The sequence below is a fragment of the Oreochromis aureus genome, linkage group 4 (assembly GCF_013358895.1).
Source record: "Oreochromis aureus strain Israel breed Guangdong linkage group 4, ZZ_aureus, whole genome shotgun sequence".
Classification (NCBI taxonomy): Eukaryota; Metazoa; Chordata; class Actinopteri; order Cichliformes; family Cichlidae; genus Oreochromis; species Oreochromis aureus.
Genome location: NC_052945.1, coordinates 15,199,007 through 15,222,021, shown reverse-complemented (window position 1 = coordinate 15,222,021; position 23,015 = coordinate 15,199,007). Strand labels below are relative to the sequence as shown.

The 23,015-nt window shown below is 39.5% G+C and overlaps 1 protein-coding gene across 2 annotated transcripts in view; it reads right to left on the bottom strand.

Annotated features, from left to right (window-relative positions):
- The window catches only part of LOC116325222 (ras-related protein Rab-26-like), a 54,456-nt gene extending 31,949 nt beyond the window's left edge, over positions 1 to 22,507 (bottom strand). The window contains exons 1-3 of one of the 2 annotated variants that reach the window (XM_039611561.1): positions 22,351 to 22,507; positions 22,008 to 22,221; positions 20,159 to 20,269 (exon numbers count right to left, since the gene is read on the bottom strand). In XM_039611561.1, the coding sequence (XP_039467495.1) occupies positions 20,159 to 20,269; positions 22,008 to 22,193 (297 nt within the window). In that variant the 5' untranslated portion in view covers positions 22,194 to 22,221; positions 22,351 to 22,507. Of the gene's footprint in view, positions 1 to 20,158; positions 20,270 to 22,007 lie in introns of both variants that reach the window. The other variant, XM_031746053.2, reaches the window with a different exon arrangement.
- Between the last annotated feature and the right edge of the window lie 508 nt (positions 22,508 to 23,015).

The following is a 23,015-nucleotide window of genomic DNA, read 5'->3' as shown; positions in this document are numbered from 1 at the left end:
TCGACACCATTACGACACACTCAGCTCTTTCTTCACTGCACTGTATACGTGTACATTGTTTGTGTCACTGAATATGCTGCTACTATCCATTTGTCAATCCCCCATTGCTTTTCTGCCACACATTAACAAAACCCAGATATACTCTAACTCCTCCACCTAAGGCAGTAGCTCATACAGAGTGGGTAATACACTCTGTATGAGTTACCTAAAGACCGTGGTTCTCAGGCAGGGAGGTGCCAATATTCATCTCAGCCTCTTTGTGCTGGGAAACCTGGAGAAAAATGATAAGCACTGACTGTTCGGTCACTTATAATGTAAACACAGCAAGAAGCAGATAAATGATGATTTGTGTGTGTGTGTTCATTTGTCTCTCAAGTTAGGGTCTCCCTACTTTAACAATGTTAAAAAAGAGAAGAAAAAAACCCACAACAAATGGTTAAAAAGTGTTACGTCAGGAATAAGTAGAAAACATATTTTGGAAAATCAAAGTTTTCTTTAAAACAATAGTGTTTGAAGGGATCGGATGAGTTTTATAGTTTATGTGAGCTTGGTAAACACTGAATGGAGGAAGATAAATATGAGCAATATTAAAAGACTTTATTGTGCAGAACTGTCTGTCTTTTCTTGCTACTGCCCGTCTTTAGATTAGAAAAAAGAGGCACAACTGAGACAAAAAAAAAACCTCTCAACTCACAGTGTTAATGAGAAAAAAAATAAAAAATAAGACTTTACTTTATAGTGATTATAGGTTGTAGCTACTTGACAGACCATCTAATGCAGGGGTCCCCAATCCCAGTCCACGAGGGCCGGTGTCCCTGCAGGTTTTAGATCTCACCCTGGGTCAACACACCTGAATCACGTGATTAGTTCATTACCAGGCCTCTGGAGAACTTCAAGACATGTTGAGAAGGTAATTTATCCATTTAAATCAGCTGTGATGGATCAAGGATGCATCTAAAACCTGCAAGGACACCGGCCCTCGTGGACTGGGATTTAGGACCCTTGATCTAACGCATTAAATTCAATGAATAAGAGTCTGTACAAGTTGGGGGAAATCAGCTATATTTTTTCCGAGATGAAACAATGAAGTAATCTAGCTTTGGTTTCACTGCTCCTCAGCTGAAACTATAGCTAACTTACCAAATGCTGAAAAATGTTTGTAAACTCATGTGGTGGATCCAAAAAACGGGAAAAACTCATACCAGGTAGTCCAAATGAGAAAATTCCCTGTACACTGAAACACATTGCTTAACATCTGTGGCCTATTTTATTACTCGAGAGTACCCAAACTTGACTCTCGAGTAGCAAGGGTAGAGAACATTTCAACTAAAAGCACAAGTTGTTGTACTGAAATGACCTAAAATTGAAATGACACAAACTGATTCAAGAAATTCACTTTTCCTACTTTTTCATTGTTTCCTTTTTACTGCTTCCTTATTTCCTTTCAGTTTTGCATCTATCCTATCTCCTTTCATTTGACTTTTCTCTTCTTTTACTCTTCTTTCACTTTTTATTCTCTTTAATTACTTTCTTTTTCCCCTTCCAAATTTTTCCATGTTTCTCTTCATTTTTTATTCATCTCCATCCCTTTTTCTTTCATTTATATTTCCTACTTAGCTTTACATCATATCTCCCTTCCACCCTCTTTCTATGATTTCTTATTACTTTAATTCTTCTATCTCCATCTCTTTTTTTATTTGCTGTTACTCAAAATTCTGTTATTTTAAACATGTAAGTCATCCCTTATGCTACCAATATCTATCTGAAGCTTTCGCGATCTTGCATTTTTTACTCATATGGCTCTCTTTGTGAGGTACAGTGTGGGTTTTAGCAGGGAGTTAGGGTTAGTGGCCTGGGAGTGCATTCATTAATGTCCTCAAAGAAATAGCCATATGGTGTGTGTGTGCGTGCAGATATAGCAGATGCATTAAAACACCACCGTTACTGTGGTCACAGAGGCAAATATTAGCCAAGTATTTTTTTAAGCTTGGGGCTTGCTCGAGTGCAATCAAATGTTTCAAAGGAGGAAGTTTTTACCATTTTACCGTTTCAAGGTTCATCCCTCGATTTAGGTGCTTTTTTTTATGCTTGAATGATTCATAAGTCAGTGTTTAGTGTTTTAACAAACAATTGAAAAAAGATGATTAAATTAAAAAGCAGCCAATGTCCAAAGAAAAACTTTAAAACACCTGTTGAAATCAGGTGAAAAATGAAATGAAAGACGGGCTACTGGGAAGCAAAATATAAAGAGACAAAGGATGGCTCAAGACTTTTGCACAGCACTGCATTTCCTCACATTGAATTCCTTTTTTCTGCGAGTTAATGTCTGCTTGAGGAGGTCAAGATGCCCCTCGTTGTTCTACTATGCCAGTGTGCATTATATCAGTCGGTGCTGTGGCAATGCTGAAAAGCCTCCTCCTAACATCATCCCCTCTGGGATATTCTGAGAGTTGCTGATGACCTTCTAATTCCCTGATCCCTGAGGAGAAACCCAAGATATTCAGCCCTGACAAGATGCTGCTAATCCTCCAGCAGGGCACTTAGAAAAAGATATGGTCTTTGTTAATGTCTTTAGCTGATCTACCTCACTGAGAGTCACAAAGAAGGAACGCCATACATATTCATGGGGAACTCGAGCTTGAAGCTACTTTGTAAGTGTTTTCTGATAGGAATCAGAGTCTCAAAGGACCACGTCCCTGTTGTTGTTGTTGTTGTGTCTAAAAACTATCTGTAATGTGCTTGGAGGGTTCATGAATATTTAGTGACCCAGAAAAAAGACTCATGATAACACTGGGCTGAGTATTTTGGGTGGTTACTCTTGAGGCTTGATTGCACAGATAATTATGTTGGATTTGTTAATAGGAAAATCAGGCAGAACAGAATGTAATAAAACAGATATAATGATCAAAGAAATTGTAGACTGAGCTGGATAAAATATAATGTATTTGAGCAGCTTATATAACAGAATCACATTTTGTGGGACAGAAAATTTAGGTATTGTAGATTAAAGAGTGTCAATCCCACTCTGGTAGACACCGTTTCCATCCTTTAGACTTTTCTAAAGCTACAACTTACAGCCTGACACAGCTCTGCTCTGTGTAATTACAATTGGCTCACAAGAGGCTTGAGAAGTTGAGACGCTTGCTATACTTTTTAGGTCAGTTTCAATCCCTGAGCTGCTGCAAACACCCTCCAAGCAGAGGATGTCTTCAAATGCAAACCTCTTCACCAGTCAGATGCTGGATGTAATCTTTTCCCCAACAAAACGTACACATCAGTGCAGAATGACTCTAACAGCACCTCACAGGGATCATAAATTACAAATGTATGAGGCGCTTTCGGGGGGGGAGTGTGAGCCAATAAAACATTAATGACTGTAGCATGAGGCAGCTAACAGGAGCATGATGTCTACAAAAAGGTTACACATGAGAGAGGTGATACAACCCATATGTAAAAAAAGAGTAAATCAATGTAGAATGCAGCGGTGACTGGAACTCAAGTTAAGATCATCAAAGTCAGAAACAAATATTTTTCTGTTCTTTAATGTGGTGCACGTGGGCCCCTGCCATCAAAACAGACAGCAGAAATAAAATCCCTGGGGTAATCAGCTAAAAAACTGCATGTAGGCATACAGTACAGAAAGGCAGGACTCTACAGTCAACTCAACTCATGCAACCCCCAAAAGGTTTGTGTCCGCTACAAAAGGGAAAACATTTAATCAGTTATCTCTTTGTGAATGTAAAATACAAGACTTCATGTCCTCTCTGCATCTTTTTCAGTTCACATCTGAAGTTATATCTGTGTCGTGGACAAAGAAGTCACTGCTGTATACAGCTAAAACCGGTGTACCACAACATCATGTTCAAATTCAAATTTGATTTCAGCACACTGGATTAGCCAAAAGAAGAAGCTTTCTAATGCATGCCAGAAAAATAAATATGTAATTAGATACAAAATTAAGGCAGTTCTGAAGTCAAAATGGGGACTGAACTGGTGGCAAGTTTACCCCAAAACAAGGCTAGCTTTCATCTCTGACATTTACTTTATGACAATCTGTAACTCCTTAGTATCTCAGTGTAAAGTGTAATCTTCATAATGGAGTGTGAGCGAATTGGGCACAGCAAGAGCTCTGTTATTTAAGGCTGATTACACACATTTAACTTTTTAAGGGAATAAATGATGCTTTATAAATATCATGTTATTGAAGCATAACTGAACACATAGATCCTCTCTTCTTCTCCACATTCAGAGTAGAGCTTGGTCAGCATTTCTAAGCCACAAGATACAATTCAGAAATATTGGACTTTTTATTAAAATGCAATGAAAAAACCTCTTGAAGACACAGAAAGCACAGCAAATCACATTACACCAGACACACAAACACTGTGTAACTTATAGACAATATGGGATTCATTCATTGATGGGCTAAACTTGCTGACCCTGCACAATTAACAGCAAGGCCATAGCTGCTGCGGCAATAATGTTTTTACCTGTATGCTTCCAAATGTCTGCAAAGCAGTGAAGCAGTAACATGAGGTGTATGAAAATAAGAAGTACGTTTTTGTGCATGACTTTGATTGAAAAAGTCCACCCGTTAAAGCACCTGTGACTGTATATATTCAGTGGGTTAACGGGAACCTTTGCTGTTATTGACTTTTCCACTTGGGTGACCAGACGAAGTTCGAGACTGAGACTAATTGAAGGAGCAGAAGGCCTCAGGGGCATTTCAGATGAAAAACTGCAAACTGCAGCAAACTGTTATTACTGCTGCCATTAAGTATGCTTCTTCAATGTGCTGAGGAAAATCACAGGTGAGCAAAACAAAAATACATCAGCAAGAACAAGGAAAGAGGCTGGGATCTATCTGGCAAAGAAAAAATTCCAATTCTGTCAGTATAGCATTGGTTAAAATGCACGACATGGAGGCATGTAGTCCCAGTAGATCAACTTAAGGCACTTTTTTTCTGGCTAACTTTTTAGATTTGCATTCCAAGAAGTGTAAAGCCTCAGGATTTGATATCTAGGACTCTTATAAGAGAAGGACTTTTCCAATTTTTTTTTAAAAAAGGTCATACTTTGCACTTGATGCATCATCTTTAGCTTATATTGCTCAAGCAAAACAAAAAAAACAACAGTTTTTTGTGAAAACATTTAGATTTGTGATATCACGACTTTGCTATTAATGATAGTGATTTCCCCATGTTGCTCCTTGATTTGGTTGCTTGAACCAAATCATCAAAAACAAAACGTAGTTCAGCATGGAACAAAATACAAAAATACACCAAATCTACACAGAGTTGAACACATGTCCCCTGTCGGGGTTATCTCTTGGTATTTTCACATGCTGGAATGAATCGCATTCATCATTGAATCGCAAACCAGATCAAAAATGTGTTTTGTTAGGTCACCATGACCTTCACATGACACCACTAACCAACAAATTCTGACAAGTTCATTCTAGAGTCCAAGTAAATCACAAGAAAGTCCCTCAAGGTGTTTGAGATTTGGCAAATATCACACTCACAAAAATGTGATATCTGTAAAGACGACCACAATCCCTCCAGCTCCAGTACAGAGGCATAAAAAAAGAACATCAAAATACAACAAATTACCATCTTCCCTTGCTTTATGTTGCTTAACAATCTCTGTCTCTCATCGCTTGTTGAGTGATGCTTCCACAGTCCAACAATTCACCCCCCACCTCTTTCATGTCATCATTAAATATTCATCGTGCTCCTCAGGGCTCGCCTCTCTAGATCGGAGTGACATTAGGGCAGCAGGTGGCAAAGCTGCTTGTCATTAATTACAAACGCATCCCCAGGCAGGTGTGAACCCTCGCCCGATACTTTTAATTTAGCAGGGACCGGGGCTCGTAGAAAACACAGCTAAATATCTTAGCCCTAAAACAAGAACAGTCACAAGCAAGCAAAGAGGTATTTTCACGCGCATTCACAGTCACAACCCAGGGTGCGAATAATGAGTCGATTTCCAAAAAAGCTCTTTTTGAGCAAAACATTTTTCTCTCTGTCTTTTACAGTTTCAAAATAAGAAAATGGGAAGAAGCCTAAAAGGAAAAGTTTTGTAGATCTCAGTAACACAACCTTCGGCAAATATCACAGCGTGGAGAATCTTTTTGTAGCATTTAGAAGTATTTCAGTTCTTGTTTTGTTGGGGATTTTTTTCCTACTTTTCCTGCAAAAGCATTGCACTTCTGTTAGATTCTTGGGCGCCTCTCATATGTATTACTCTTCTGATGTCTGGCTGCAGATTTTTGATGGTGTTTAGGTCCCAGGATTGTGAAAACCATGGCAGAAGCAGAACCTTTAAAAAAAATAGACCGTGTGATGTTTGCTTCCAGAAGATGTTGGTGAAATGTACCTCACGTCAATGGCTGCAACACAAACAACGAATGATCAATTCCCCCCATGGGGTGTTGCGTTCTTCATTTTTATATCCAAACATATGCTTGCTCATGATGATGGAAAATTCAGTTTTAACTTCTGTATACAGGAAAAGCTTCAGGCTCATTTAGATATTTATTTGCAAACTCCTGTTAGTGAGCTTTTCTTCTCATGGCTCGGTCTTCTATGTGCAGGGGTTGCTGCCCAGTGCACCAGAGCACCACCACACAGGCGATCCCCAATGTTTCTAATAAGAGTCACTTTTAAGATTCACTATGACTGCTAAAAACACCTCCTTGTTGTATTATTGTCTTCTCCTGCTTTGTGGGTGTCACTTACAGTAAATCCATTTTCAGAATGCTAGGCAGCTTTGTAGAGGAACCCACGACTGCAGAGTGACTCCTCAAATGTCGTCTAAGCTCTAATTTAAGTTAACAATCTTTGTAAAACTCTTCTGAGCCATCAAATCTCTTGTAGTGCCCAAATCTTTGATCTTCGCCCTTCGCTTATTTCTCTGCAAGTATGCAAAACATAAGGAATTCCACTAACCTTAACCTTCTTCTCAGTTAACTTTGGTAACAGTAACATTTTGCCAACAGTTGCACAAAATTTTACTTATAAATATTCATGCATATTGGATCTCTGTTTTAGTTCTTGTTTTTAATGCGTCCAAATATTCATTTTAGGGCCCAGTTCATCTTGATTCAAATTATTTTTAAAGCAGAAAAAAAAAACATTACTGCCATTTGCAGTGCATGACTATGCTTGGCACTTTAATTCCACCTACTCAGAAAAGGCAGGCGGGCAGACAAACTGGCAGGCGGGAGAGTGGATAATGGAGAAATCACTCAGGCATCTTGACACAAACTACCAAAAAATAAATAATAAAAAAGTATAGATGCTGGAAACTACTGACAGACAGATGCAAAGAGACCATTATCAGAGAGGCAATGCACTGTCAGTGACACGCACACTGACAGGTGATACATCAAAGAGAAGCGGAAGCTTTCAGAAAAGAAGATGCAATCATCAAGCCACAGCTTGATTTTTATGATGGGTCCGTTATCATCCTCTCACATGCCAAAGATGCGTCTCTCCCTGCTGTCTTGCTTTCATCTTTTCATTGCTTTCTTTCAATAGACTCTTACATTTGATACAAAATTCTGACCACTTGAGAAAAAAGAAAAAATATTTTCCCAGAAGCAGAAGTTTAGAAAAGGTTTAAATCATCTAAAGAACTTAAATATTACATGTAAAGATTTGCAATGCATTCAGGAGTTGCAAATTTGAACAACTGCGTGTATTTTTCCACCAGAAAAACAACAGCAAAAACAAAACAGAACAGAAAGTAGGAGTGTTTAACATTACCGGAGCAAAATTATTATCGAAAATATGTTATTACTTCTCCTGAGGACCAACTGAGTTGCTGTAATGATGTGATGACTAACATCCACTTGTTGCATGAGTCACCATCCCAACACCATCTAAAGATGATGACCTCATCTTACTTTGCATAAAGCAGTTTTTAGTACACTTAAAATGCAGTGCATAATAATGCGCTCAGTAAGGTCAACAATTGGCAGCTATGAAGTGTGTACACTGACGACAGAAGTCAAAGGCAACCTGCAGTCAGTAATGGGTAAATACACGCACACAAGCACACATACAGAGGCCAGCATTAAAGCAAAATGATTCATATCATACTTGTCCTTATTTAGTCTATTTCAGAGTGCCTTTGCTGAGATGGTCTGGCTCATGACTCACTGGTGTTAAGGACGGTGGCTCACGCCATGAGCATGAATGTGTCTGTGGATTCATGTGAATGTTGTGTGTTCAGAGGGCTGTAATTATTTTTGTTGAGAAGTTCTTAAATAATCATATATATTAGTTTTAATTTTAATATTAATGGATCTGGTTTTAGTTTAACCGGTGAATCTAAATTGTCCATGGTTGTCTGCCTCTCTGTGATAGCCCTGCATCAGGGTAAGAACATTCAATGACTGGTCATGGTCAGCACTCTCTTCACTCAAAATAGACCATTTGCATTGGTGCTGATACCACACAGATCCCATCCATTATACTTTTTATTATTTGAATCTGTAAAATTGACTATTAGCTATATTTAAAAAATGCCATACTAAATCCTCAAACTCAGTGGAGTTGAAGGATAAAATAATACAGATTTGAAAATATAAAGAAAAGTAAAGAAAATGTACTTTCTGCTGTTACTTACCCAGTCATTTTACAATAATGTGACAAATTCACACATTCAACAAAAAAAGAAAAAAGGTCAATTAAACAATGAAGTCATGAGAAACTAGTTTCAGATGAACTAATGTTGATTAATGTTGAATAAATGTTTTATTTATTATCTCAGTTGCATTTTTAAAGCTTGCTAAACATATTAAGCGTGTTTTTTTCTTTGCAGCCTATTTTTATAAAAATGTTGCTTTGGAACAGCCCACCTGCAGTATATGTGCAAACACTGATGTAAGACACACAGTCTGCTGCCTGCGTTTATCTCCCCTGGTTCATTAACAGTCGTCACATCTGTTGAGCATCGTTATCAGGTTGCTGTTGTACATTTTGCGTACATCTGTGTGTGTGTGTATGTCCGTGACAGCTACTAAATGTGCAGCGTAACGTGTGACTGAAAGGAAATGAAAGGAAACCACACCAGCATCTCGCTCCATGATTCAACTAAACCCATCCGGACCGCCATTCCCATCAACCGATTACAAGCATGTTTTACACAATTATCTGCTTGGAAAGATAACGTTGCCTGATAATCACACTAAAACGTCAATTTAAGAATGATAACCCGACTGTTAAGCACGTCCCATTTACCTATAAAGCTGCTATCAAAACAACTGACCACAGATTAAAATATGCCTTCCAGCGCAACTGCAAACTACCGAAGACAACCACATAAAGTTGTGATGACTGGCTCAGTATTATTGGAGTGAGAGGTCAGACAGTAAATTAGCTTTTACACTTCTAGTTCCAATTAGAATTAGAAAGGTCACAATGACTTTTAATGACTTTAAATCAAAAGGGAACTGGTTAAAAAACAAACAAACAAAAAAAACGCTTTAAGCATTCAGTATCTTTGTAGTAAAGCTGCACTGAGCATGTGTTTTAGGACCTGATATCTTATGCGCTGCGATCACTGCTCAAAACAGTGAGTGGGCGCATACATGGGCACGCATCACATCTCAGGTCATTTGTGGCAAATGTTCTTCACATGCCTCAGGACGTTCTACAACTCTGCATTGACAGTCTGACTGTGGGGGACAAATTCATGGTGCATGGCTCTATCAGTGGTGAAAAAACTATTAACATGCTTGTGGTCACACTTATGATCTGATGAGCCGCCTTCAGGCTTTGATACTGTGGGATTTTCCATTGTAAATTCCCTTTTGGTTCTGTTGTGGCTATATATATATATAAAATTCCCCACTCGCCCTGCGGGTGGTCTTTATCCGTCAAGCTTGAGGGTCCTGCAGAGTATCTTTGATGTTCATAGGACTGCACTTTTCTAGGCAGAGATGTCATTCCTGGAATCTGCTTGAGCCACTTACCCATTTTGGGGGTCACTACTCCAAGTACTCTGATTATCAAAGGTGGCACTATTGCTTTTACCCTCCACATCTTTTCCGACTCCTTTCTCAGGTTTCCCAAGCATCTTTTGTTCTTTCTTCCTCTTGTTGCTATCACTTCGTGTAACTACCTCTATTACTACAAAAAAAATGACTAAAGTTTGTATCCCATCTACTATTATTATTTTATTATTACATTAATATAGCACAAGGCTTTGCACAAAAATAACTGGTAGAAACATCTTCCAAAGAGCCACTTTTTACGTTCTTACTACTACATTTCAGAGCGTGTACTTCTCTACTTTTACTCCAGTAAAAGTTGAAGCAGAACTTCAACTTTTACTGAAGTATTTCTCTATTCTAGTATCTGTACTTCTACCTCAGAATGTGTGTGCTTTTCCAAGTCTGAATACCACATAAAAGAACAGTCATTATCATGCTCAGCCCATGGGAAGTGAGGAAAATAGGCAGGCGTGCTGACCTGAGTGACTTTTGGAAGGGCCAAATTATTATTGCCCGGTGACTCGGCCAGAAGCAACGCAATCCTCTCAGTACCAGTGAATACCTACCAAACACGGTCTGAGCCAGAATAAAAAAATCTAACCAGGATATTTGCTTTGACATGGTATGTGCTGAAACAAGTCTGAGCCATGGCAGCAACTTAAAATAATCATGTACTGTTCAGGCCTCTGCGTCAGGGTAAGATTTCTCGCTTTTAAGACATGAATAAGACTTGGTTTCAGTGTATTTCATTCAAGGTCCTGTTTTAAAATATAGATATTTCTGACATTTCACAGACAAAATGACTAAAGCACAGAGAAATATTCTAATCCCTATTAATTATTACATTTCATCCTCATTATGTAACATATTCATGCTCATTGATATGTTTTGTTCCTGTGCCAAGATGACAACATAATTTACAGCTGATTCAAATCCTCTGTAACACCACTGACCTTCTCTCCCAGCTCTCTGTGCTGCCGCCGCCTCTGTCATATCTCTGTGCTTTCTGCAGTGGCAGGAGGAACACACCCGTCTTCACTGTCATGTAAATGCACACACTTTAACAGACAATCCTCAGCACTGCCTTCATAATAAGACTAGACTTCTTTGAATTATTCAACATCTGCTCCGAACACAGATGAAAAAAGATAAATTATAAATAAATTGTTGCTGATGACTAATGCAGTAAAATTAACTGGGCAATTCACATGAGATAAATGAAGGTAAATGGACACAGTGTAAGGTAATGACTATAGCAGCTTTTGTAAGAAATCCTTCAATTACAAAATTATCCATTATCCACATTAACTTAAATAAAAGTGAGCCCACTTCTCGTTGTCGTTATAACAGTAGTAGGAAGTCTCTGCAGTTTGCCTGCACCATAGACCCCACCCCCATATGTTGCACATATTAAGTACTACCACAAATAACATCAGCGGAAAGTGAAATATGAATCAATGGGGTTCCCTGGTGAATGTGCGAATCACGCCTGCTGCACTTAAAAATGGAAGCTTGATGTTTACATACTTCTCCGTCATCAGTGAGGTATGAAACTCCCAACACACACGAGTCTGAGGTTCATTAGTACAAATGAGAAAGTGCCAGGTGACGTCTGTAGGCAAGCCGAAAAGATAGTGGAGGAGGATATTAGAGAACATTTACAGATAAGAATAATGATTAGTATACAGTAAGGGGCAGGTGGCTCCACGGTGTAGTGGTTTACATATTTGCGTAACAACCGAGGGATCCTTGAGCATCTGCCATAAACACCAGCCAAATCAAACATGCTGAGCCACCCGCTTCGGCGACGCCCTGTCAATACGGAAGCGGTTGAAAGCAGCTTTACGAAGGCAGAGACAGTACCTTGTGTTTTAGTTATTTTGAAGTATTGTAAATGCATTATGTAACATGGTGTGTTATTAAAAAAAACCCCACCAAAAAACATAACCTGTTATTCATTTCATTCTTTTATCCAGCTCAGAAAGAGGTTGGTTTTCTATGACTCACAAAAAACATGGTTGACTCTCTTCCGCGCACACACATGGAAGGATGTACAGTAATACTCTGAGACAAATCACTAGACAAGAGCATTAAAGTGTTTACCAGGACACAAGGCTACTGCAACAATATTTGTGCATCCCATAACTCAGTGATAACCATGGGCTCATCCATTGTAGCTGAAGAGCATGAATGAATCTTGCCTAGAGTTGCACTGCACTGATAAAGGTCTTAAGTACAATACAGACTACAAGCAGGAAGACATGAATTAGTATTCAAGATGTGATCCATGTCTCTTAAATATGTCAGGGACATTTTATAGACCACTCCTAGACAGAGCGCTACTAGAACACTGGAGAGCTGAGACTGTTGTGATATTTCATCTGTTCTGGGCTGTAGTCTGTGGTCAGTTGTAACTGATTTAATCCTCAGAATTAAAGATATTTATTAGGGCTGTGCCATACCATAAAGTCCACAATAATACTGGTATAATTAAAATACCAGTATTATATGGGGTAGCTGTAGCTCAAGAGCAGGTCTTACACTAATTGGAAGGTTGGTGGTTTGATCCCTGGCTGCTCCAATCTGCATGGCAAATACATAAATACACAGAAAAAACTGCTTCTTTAAAGTGCTTTAAGTGCTCCAGTAGAGCAGAAAAATGCAATATTAGAACCAGCCGATTTATCATATAAAAATCCCTGCGCATACACAATAATGACCAAGGAAAGCCATGTCTGAGAGCAAGAGCTGGGTGTCAGTCTCCAATGGCAATTTACTACCTAAAAAGGAGGTTACTTTAAAAACCTCCAGCAAAGCACCATTCTTTGCAAAAACATGCAAGGAAACTGTTCATTACTTAAAGGAAAAAAGGCACACCAGCAACGACAACCAGGCTACGAAGGCACAAGAAGAAGGGATGCTAGCAGCTGGTGATGTGATACCCCAAAAGTCAACAAATAACTCATCGAGTATCGCTAGAGCACTTGCCAGCTGTGGTCACAATCAAGCGTGTGGGAATGGAGAGGGAGGACCCAAATGACATTTGACGTTACCTTTGTCACTATTAAACTAAAGCATTAAGCAGTTATGTCATACGTTTGCCTAAACTTTCCATTGGCGACAATAACTGGGCTACACTTGTGCTTACATTTGACCCATGCTGTGTCACTGTATATAATACGTCACTAATACTGCTTTGTAATCCTCCAGCTGCTGGCACCTCGGTAGATTCACACTTCAAATTAAGTAATATGTCATCAGAGATAGCAGCTCACTTATAGATGCTGATGCCTGCTAATGTCTGCAATAAGCACACCTTTAAATATAAATCATCAATTATATAATTATTGCAAGTTTCTTTGAAATATAGTGACATAAGGCCATATGACACACCCCTAGAGTTAAAATGATCTGTTCCTAGCTCACTGTGCAACTTTCAGTATACTGGTTAGCCCACATGCCAGTACGAGATGAGCACCCTGGACATTTTGTTCAGAGATCAGACGGAAGCAGGGAAAGAACTTAGGTCAAGGGTGGTAATGCATATCAGTCGGTAATGATGTTTCATAAATTCACACACACTGTAAAGCACAATGTGCAGATCACCACAAATTGAAAAAGAAACATTAAATTTAAGCCCATTGAGTGAGAAAACGTTAGTCAGCAGTTATAGGCAATATAGGTCTTATGACACATTTTTTAAGACATTTTCTTAAAAATAACAATTTCACTGATCAGCTGTTTTTGCTCAGTATCTTTAACCCTTTGTGTCCAATTCTAGCACTTGTACCGTAAGTGCAAGGGGATAAGAGCAACACAGTCCAAACAATGGCCGTCGAACCTGTGTTGTTCCCACACATATTACTGTAACACTGAGTCAACATATAGCTTTAAATATTGAGATAATAATGAATTCTTCACCTGGGCTCTGGCTGTTCGGAGAATGTGAGGGAGGAGAGACGGAAACACGAGCACACAGTTACAGAAGAACAGGTTATGTAACACAACATTAAACTATATCCATATAAACTTCATATAAACATCCCATATCTCATTTCACTACTATAGAAATACATGCTGAAAAATGAAACTACTGCCCAGCCGAGGCGAAATCTGTGGTTGCATAAGAGATCTATCACTTTGGGTGCAGCAGACATAACTGACAGCTGAGAGCAGCTCCCTTGTCTCTTACTAGAGGTGAGAAGTGATGCTCTTCTCTCAACCACTCTGTCAAATGAAGGACTGAAGTATTAATTCTCTCTGTTGTCCTTAAATGAAATAGACTGTGAAAAGGAAGCAGCAGGAAAGGCTGTTTTTCCAAGTACAGACATAAAAGGAAGGTTTGTTAGAGTAATGGCTTCTTTTTGAGCATTTTGTGTTTCTTTTTCTCTCTGGCATCATTTCCCTTTCTATTTCCCTTTGCTTCTTCATTCAGATAACTTTTCTTATCTAAGCTATAAATACATTTTGTTAACTTTTGTTTTCTTTCTCTAGCTTTTATAATTTCCACTTATCCCCCAGCTGGTTGCAGCAGATGGTTGCCCATTCTTGAGCCCGATAAGGCAGTGGGCTCTTCCGGTTAAAAGAGTTTTTCCTTCCCACAGTTGCCAAGTGCTTGCTCACAGTGGATTATCTGATTGTTGGGGATCTCTCTCTAATATTGTAGGGATTTTACCTTGCGATATAAAGCTCCTTGAGGCAACTGTTGTTGTAAATTGGCATTATAAAAATAAAACTGAATTAAATTCAGATAAATTTCCTGTTGCTATTTGGAACTGTGGGATTGAGTTAAACGTGAAAAAAAAAATGCATCCCTTCAGGCTCCAGCATTTAAAAGGATAAACAAAACATTATTTTTAGCAAGAATATGCATGAAATGCCAAACGGAGGGAAGTGACAGGAAAATGAAGGAAACTTAATGTATGATGGATGTGAACAATTACAGTTGATATTGGTTTCTCCGTGCATGAAAATCTCATTGCAACAGACAGAGACGTACAGGCTGACATGCTAAATACTGTTTGGTGATAGATTGATGGACTTGATAGTAATACAGGTAGTTTAGGCTCACTTCTGTTGTCCTTGTGCACGGTGCATGCTTTCCTCTGCACTTTGGTGTTGTGCACCTCCTAATATTGGCATATTACATGCACATGGCCATTCTAGTTGGGCTCAAGTCACAACCAAGTGGAGCTTCACATGCTTTTCAGCGATATAACAATGCAGGAGAGTAGAGTTTCCCAGATGGCGCAGAGGGAGATTGATAAAAGAGTTGAAAAAGATGAGACATCTCTAGAAAAATTTGAAACAAAAACCTCTTATTGCTCTGTTTTTTTGTTTGTCCATTGTTTTGACTTTTTGTAATAATGTTCCAGTCATTATGCTGTGATTTTTTTCCTTAGTTGCTTTGCCTCTTGTTAGGTAGACTGTTTAATTTGGCAGATTTTAATGCCAAATGCCCTTTCTGATGCAACACCAAAATTTCTCCCAGGATCAAACCAGGAATCTTTTGCTTCTTAGGCAAATGTGTAAATCACTAACATACGCTATATTGTAAAAGCTGTCACTCACCCATTCCAGTCCTTCTAGTAACTTCCGTGGCCACAGGTGTATAAAATCAAGCACCTAGGCATGCACACTGGTTCTACAAACATTTGTGAAAGAATGGGTCACTCTCAGAAGCTCAGTGGTACTGTGATAGAACGCCACTGTGCGACAAGTCCAATCATGAAATTTCTCATTGAGAAATGTATAAATATTCCACAGTCAACTGTTAGTGGCATTGTAACAAAGTGGAATCGATAGGAAACAACAGCAACTCAGTGAGGAAGTGGTAGAGCGGGGTCAGGGGATGCTAATGCGCAGAGTCAATCACTACAGACCTCCAAACTTCATGCGACCTTCAGGCTAGCTCAAGAACAGTGCGTACAGAGCTTCATAGAATGGGTTTCTATGGCTGAGCAGCTGCGTCCAAACCTTACGTCATAAAGTACAATGCAAAATGTCAGATGCAGTGCTGTAAAGCATGCTGGCACTGGACTCTAGAGCAGCGGAGACGTATTCTCTGAAGTGGCGGTAACGCGTCTCTGTCTGGCAATCTGATGGACGAGTCTGAGTTTGGAGGTTGCCAGGAGAACTGTGCTGTCTCACTGCATTGTGCCAAATGTAAAGATTGATGGAGGGGGGATTGTGGTGTGGGGTCGTGTTTCAGGAGCTCATCTTAGCCTCTTAGTTGAAGTGAAAGGAACTCCTATGCTTCAGCATACCACGGCATTTTGGAAAATTTCATGCTCCCAACTTTGTGCGAAGAGTTCGGGGATGGGCTCTTCCTGTTCCAACATGACTTCGCACCAGTGCACGAAGCAAGGTCCATAAAGACATGAATGAATGAGTTTAGCGTGGAAGGACTTGAGTGGCCTTTACAGTTGAGTCCTGACCACAACCTGATAGAAGACTTCCCAGAAGAGTTGAAGCTGTTTTAGCAAAGGGTGGGGACAGACGGTAGACAAAAACTTTTGGCAAAACAGTGTATGAAAATAAAATATCAAAATTTATTTAGTGTAACGGCACCAATTGTGTAATTTCTGAAAACAATCATTTAATATCTGTCATAATTTATTTTTGCTTGGGTAACAAGTCATTTACACACACTAATACCTGCAAAGTCCCGACCCATTAACACTTGTATTAACTGTTAACACACCGACTCTAAAGATGATCACTTGTCCCACTTTTATGCAAATTTTCAATTTCAATTGAACTATAACACGAGACGGAGTTCATTACCCTGAAAACTTCTCTGGTTAAAATTTTAGTTCCTAAAAACTTTTACATGGGCAAGACAGTGATGTGAAAGTAGAAAGGCATTTGAAAGACAGAATTCCGCATTTCTGGAACCAGTGATAAATCTGCGACAAACATTTCGTGGTGTGATTCATTAGGCAGCTATAGACTTGAATTCACACCCTATTAACCTGGTAGGGTTGATATCATATCATCGCAATATGTATGGAACAGAGAACTATGTCTGCTTCCCATTTGTGTTATGAGAGTAAGCAAGGTACAGTCTAACCTTTCACTCTTATCTGTAATTTAATTCTTTATAAGCATCCTGCATGGATTTTTGAAGTGAAACACAAGTGCAGAGATGCAGCACATTTTGCATTCACACTCACTGTATCTTAAGCCAAACAATGTACTAGTGCAACTCTAATCCCGAGAACATGTTGAGGTTTAAATGAGATGAGAATGCAATAAACAAGAGGGGAAAGGAAAACATTGCATCTTGCTGGAGAGCTTTGAAGTGAGAACTGGATCAAATCCCCATACGAAGCAAATTGCCTCTCTTTCCCACCAACTAAAGGGGATCAAAACTGTCTCTCCTAAAAATAAGGATCACTCCCCGTCTTTCTTCCTTTCTCTGTGTATTCTCCATGGGAAGACAAACACCACAGACCTTCAAGTTTTTCCCCCCAACTCAACAAAGCCCTGGTCTTTTTGTCTTAAAAACAAACAGATAAGCCCCTCACTGTTGTCACTGTTTAAACAATATATGAAGTTCACACTCACGTTTTCATAGATATCCATGTCCAGTTTCAAGCCATTATGTAATTATAATCATTCGGTGATCCGTTTTAAATGTAAATTTTTAAAAACCCCAACAAAATATAATAAGAGAAATAAAACTGTAGACGATTCTCATGAGTCCTGGGAGATCTAAGAACTGAACCGCTTAACGCGAAACCATGCAGAAGACAAAGGGAGCTTTGACGAGAGAAAATGATTCACGTAATACAGCTCTGTGCTACACTGCGATTAAATAATAAGTCAATAAGGCAAAAGAGCTGAGTAAGTGCTAAACTTTATGCGTCCGGTTCTTTTTCCTCCATTAGCATTAAATGTAGCAGACAGAGATGGCTGATGAAGGCCTCCTCTGTACTTGGAGAGGCCTAAATGTGCATCAGCATTACGGCGCTATAAGTGTCATAAGAGACATTGCATAAGTAAATAATTCAACTGCTCACCCACCCACAAACTCGTCCAGCCCACACGGGACTATACAATGGTTGGATATTTAGTTTAACACACACACACACACACACACACACACGCACACGCACACGCACACGCACACACACACGCACACACACACGCACACACACACAAATTACTAGACTACTGTACATTTATGTAATATTATAACCCTGTTCCCCCCAAAAAGTTGGGAAGCCGTGCAACCTGTGACAAAAACAGAACTATATTTAAATCATTTCGGTGATTTTACAAAGCAAGCTAAAACTAAAAAGCTATAATTTTAGAGAAATATGAAGAGGTTAAACACATAATACAGACTGAAAGCAGCACAGCTGCTACAAGTAGATCAGCAGTGTGTGTGCATGCTTATAATAAAAAAGTGCTTACAGTAGTATAGTATTGATGACACTACTTTCTGGGGAAGGTGCTTACAGTATATAGATTTTTGTCTTTCTATGGTAAAGAATTTGTAGATGTAGTGATGATTTGCAGTGACATTAATCACATCTCAATTGTTTGCATTTTTACACTGACAAATTTCAGTTTAGTCTTTAACACAACGGCAAACCCAACCAAACCTTCCTACAACTGCTGTTTATACCCAGCCATGTTGCTGAACTATCGCCAATGAATCTAATTAGTTGTGAAATTAAAGAAAAAAAGTATTGCTGTCATCAAAATCAAATTAGCATATAATTGTCAAAAACAAGCAAAAAAATATCTCAGCATGAACATGTAAAGATTTATTTTTACGTTATTCTCAGTTATATGTGGAGTTTGAACTGATTTGCAGTCACTCATCATGGGCATGAATGTTCTACTTGACAGAAATGGTAGAGTTAATTTCAATCAATTGGTTTCTCATCACAGGCCTGGATTTTAAGCGTAGTCCACAAATTCAATTTCTGTAGGGTTGAGGTCAGAGCTTTAGGACGGCCATTCAATAATCTTATTGATGGTCTCAAGTTTCAACTGTCTAGCTGTTGATGTGAAGTGAAATTGAAGAATTTGGAAGTAGTTCTCCTTTTTCGTTATTCCATACACTTTGTGTAATGATCCAGTGCCACTGGTAGCAAAACAGCCTCAGAGGATAATGCTACCACCACCTTGCTTGACAGCTGGTGAAAGCCTCACTTGTATCATCCTTCAAACATACATCTCGGCCAATTTGTGACCAAATGTAAAGCTACAATTCTCCTTCTTAGCTCTTCACTGAGTTGCTTGGACTTTCCCATTGTTCTGAGTACATCAGTCCAATAAATTCTGTCAAACAAATCCTTTTTATGCTGGCAAAGAGAACCTACCAGTTGCATTCAATCATGATCACCAATGATGTTAATAGGCCTTCAGCATCAATTAGTAAGTGTGTGTATATATTTAAGCCTGTATGTATACTTTCGAATGTGTGTGGTTTGGAGAAAATCCCCCCCAAAATTTGAAATTGCACACCCAATTCTTGTTTTAAAAAGTAATTAAAGATGTGTGCTGTATAATTATTCCATCCTGGAAAAAGAACAGTTCAAATCATTTAAAAGCCCCCAAAATTATTACAACAATCATTCTGATAACAAGTGTATGTAAACTTCTCACCACAACTGTATCTGCCAGATTCTATCAAGAAAAAGAATATGCAGCAAAAAGATATATCTGATTCTACTTTTATTTTAATCTATGTGCATTAAATTGAACAACGCATTTTATGACTTAATGATTAAAAGCAGCAAATTTTTGCAAATATGATTCTCAGTATCATCTAAGTGAACACCTGTTTCTGTCACATGCACAGACCCCTGAATGTGATCAAAAGAAGACGTGGATACATTTCTTTATAGTTGCCCATGCGGGACCATGAAACTGGCACATGATAGGCACTGTGATTGCCCAGGGAGACTAAAAAACTAAAGCATGTCGAACTAATTTAAGAAATCAATATCTTATCTTCAGAGACATCTCACACAGGAGATAGTCATAGTTCTGGGACATGTAAAGTGACTGAATAGCTGTAAAAATAATCCCATTAGAATATGACCCCATTTAGAAACACCACAATCTGAAAGTGTGTATGAAAGTGCATGTGTGCAGGGAATTGGTTTATGTTTGGCTCTTGTGATTTAAACTCACCCTAAAGTCGATGCCCACAGTGGAGATGAAGCTGCCGGCCAGGAAAGCTCCGTCTTTGAATCGGACCAGAAGACAGGTTTTCCCCACACCAGAGTCTCCAACCAGCATCACCTGCACAGGTATTCCAGCAGGAGTGAGTTAGAGGCATGCGAGGGATATGATTTCAGACTGACCAATCAAAAAAAAGTAAAAAAAATAAAAAAAAAATAAAAAAAATAAAAGTCAATGCCAGAAATAACTGAAATAATTAGCACGAACAGGAGGGAGCTGTTGCTCATTTGTTTAATTAACTATCAGCGTCTGATTGTTTGTCATCGCCGCGTCTGAATCATTCGGCTAAATCGGTCCTGGTATTCTGGTGCTTGGCCAGGGGAGAAGGTGTATGTGGATGAATGTGTGACTCCTTGCTGCGACCAGTTGATGTCCTTAAAGCCTTTCTGTAAGTGCATGATGTATTCGTACGCGGCTAACTTTATTGCAGAAAAGCGAGCTGTACATTTCTCTTTTTATTCAGAGCTGTGATTAGGTTAAAGGTTTTATGTGATTACCATTATCAGTTTAGCTGAGGCACTTTGGGACCTGGAGTATGGAAATTAAAAGCGCCTCCTGGGTCCGTAGAGAGGAAGCAGAGAGGACACGAAAGAACCAGGAAGGAGAATAAAAAAAAGAAGTCGCTTCCACTTCTTTTTATCTCTGAAAATCTTGTTTCTTTTTTGACCCCTCCCTCAGAAGCCTCACCCATATTCAGACCTTTGAAGGAGTGTGCAAGAGAAGGTGCTTGGATTCTCTGTCTCTCTTATATTTAATGTGATTATTGACCAGAGAGAGCCATAAGCAATACATGGAACATGGCACAATGCCCGACAAATGACATTGCACTTTACTTTTCAGAGCACGATCAGATAGAGGTACAGTGCAATCTCTCAAAAGCCTCCTGCTAACCTTGAATCTACAGGTTGGACTATAATCCAGTGCTGAATTATCAAAAGAAATCAAAAGAGAAGGATTAGAGAGAATTTCGAAAGCACTTGTCAGAGCTGTAGGAAATCAGTGTGGCAGTATGTGATGCTACTGAAGAAAGGCCAGGCAGTAGAGATTTGCACCAGTAGAGATCTGAGCCCAAACTGAAACAGGTTAATCCAACCTTTTGGAAATATGGAAGTAGAAGCCCTTCATTTAAGTGGCTTACATGGAACAATCCATTCTTTCAAATGGAAAAAAAAGCAACACAAAGCCATCTCTCCTCTCACATCAAACAGCTGCTTCAAAAACACGGAGTAGGTGGCAAGGGCCCCTTGAAGCTATGCTGGGAGTACACACAGGGAATCTGTGGGTGTAAATCTGTGTTTGTGTTGAGGTGAAGTGGCAGTTCTGCACACCCATTACCCTCACATTAGGTTGAGTACACCAACAACTCAACCTGCTTCTGAGGAAAACGTGCAATTAACCGGTTGCACGGCAGGAGCAAATGATTTGTTGGTTGGCTGTTGTAGTGCGATGCGCCCCTTCTCCGGGTTATCGATTGTTTATTGACACAGCTGCTGTCGCGGGTTCGCTGCTGTTTAAATAATAAAGGTGGTGGTAAAACGGAAGACAATGAAAGCTGGGCAGGACAACGGCAGCAGCAGGCATAAAGTAGACTACAATCGGGTTTATCGTGCCTAAAATACACACACATACACAAAAGCATGCATATCATTTGCTCGATTTTAGTTTTTGACCTTCGTGGGTGTGTTGTTTCCCAAATTATACCCCACCGCACCCTGTCGTGTTTTCATGCAAAGTCCTACAACACAGTCGACTTTTGCGTGACTTGGGTTGACTGAGTAACATCGGCGGGCACCTTTACCTTGAAAGCGATGTCATAAAACTCGCTGCTGTTGCTGATGGACGGTCTGCTGGGATGAACTACACCATTCATCTGAACGATGCCCGGGCTTCCTCTCGCAGATTTCCCGGTCCCTTTCCCGGCGGGGCTGCCCGCGGACGGGCTGCTGGTCGCTGCTTTGCCTTTGACTGCCTTCTTGCGAGACATGCCTCAAGATTTTATAGTTTGTTTGTTTCTTTAAAAAAAAAAAAAAAACTATTCTCAACAGAACCAAACAAACAAAAAGCAAATCTAACCGGAATCTGCGCAAGGCAGGGCCGAAAAGTTGGAGCAGCGAAGAAGTTAAATCAGGTGATTTTTTCACCTGTGCGTTGAACGCATGTTCCTCGACACCTTTCCACTCAAAGTGGGAGTAAATTTGTCGCAAAACGCTGTCGCTTCCGTTGTTGATCTGCCGCTTCCTGCTCTTGATAGGTTGCTCTTTCCAGGACAGCAGCTTCAGCACTGCGCGTAGTAGCGGCAAAGCCGAAGGGGGCAGAGCTGAAGTCGATTTAGAGAGGAGGGGGGATTTTCAGGTTTAAACACAATCACGTGACTTCCAAACGCATAACCTCCAGTCGAGGGGGTCAGGGGCGCTCTCCGTGGTCCTGAAAAAGAAAAGAAGGAGGAGGAATAAGATAAAAAAAAAAAAAAAAAATCAGCGGCACAGCTTTGCTACAGATTTGTTTGCAAGGAATTCTCCCACCTAAAAACGAAGTTTTGCGTTCAATGAAACCTTGATATTTGCAGGACTTTGGGTCAGTGTGTGCTACAGTACAGAGCATTCAGATATTTCTCTGTCAGCAGTCTGATTTTTATGTAATAAAGGTGATATGTTGTAAAGCCTTATAATAATTTGCATTAATAAAGGTGATATGTTGTAAAGCCTTATAATAATTTGCATTATACTGTAAAACAAAACTGCTGTTAAAGCAGCTAGTTTTGCTTTTTTAGTAATAAGCTTACCCTACTTTGTGTTACAGAAGCCGT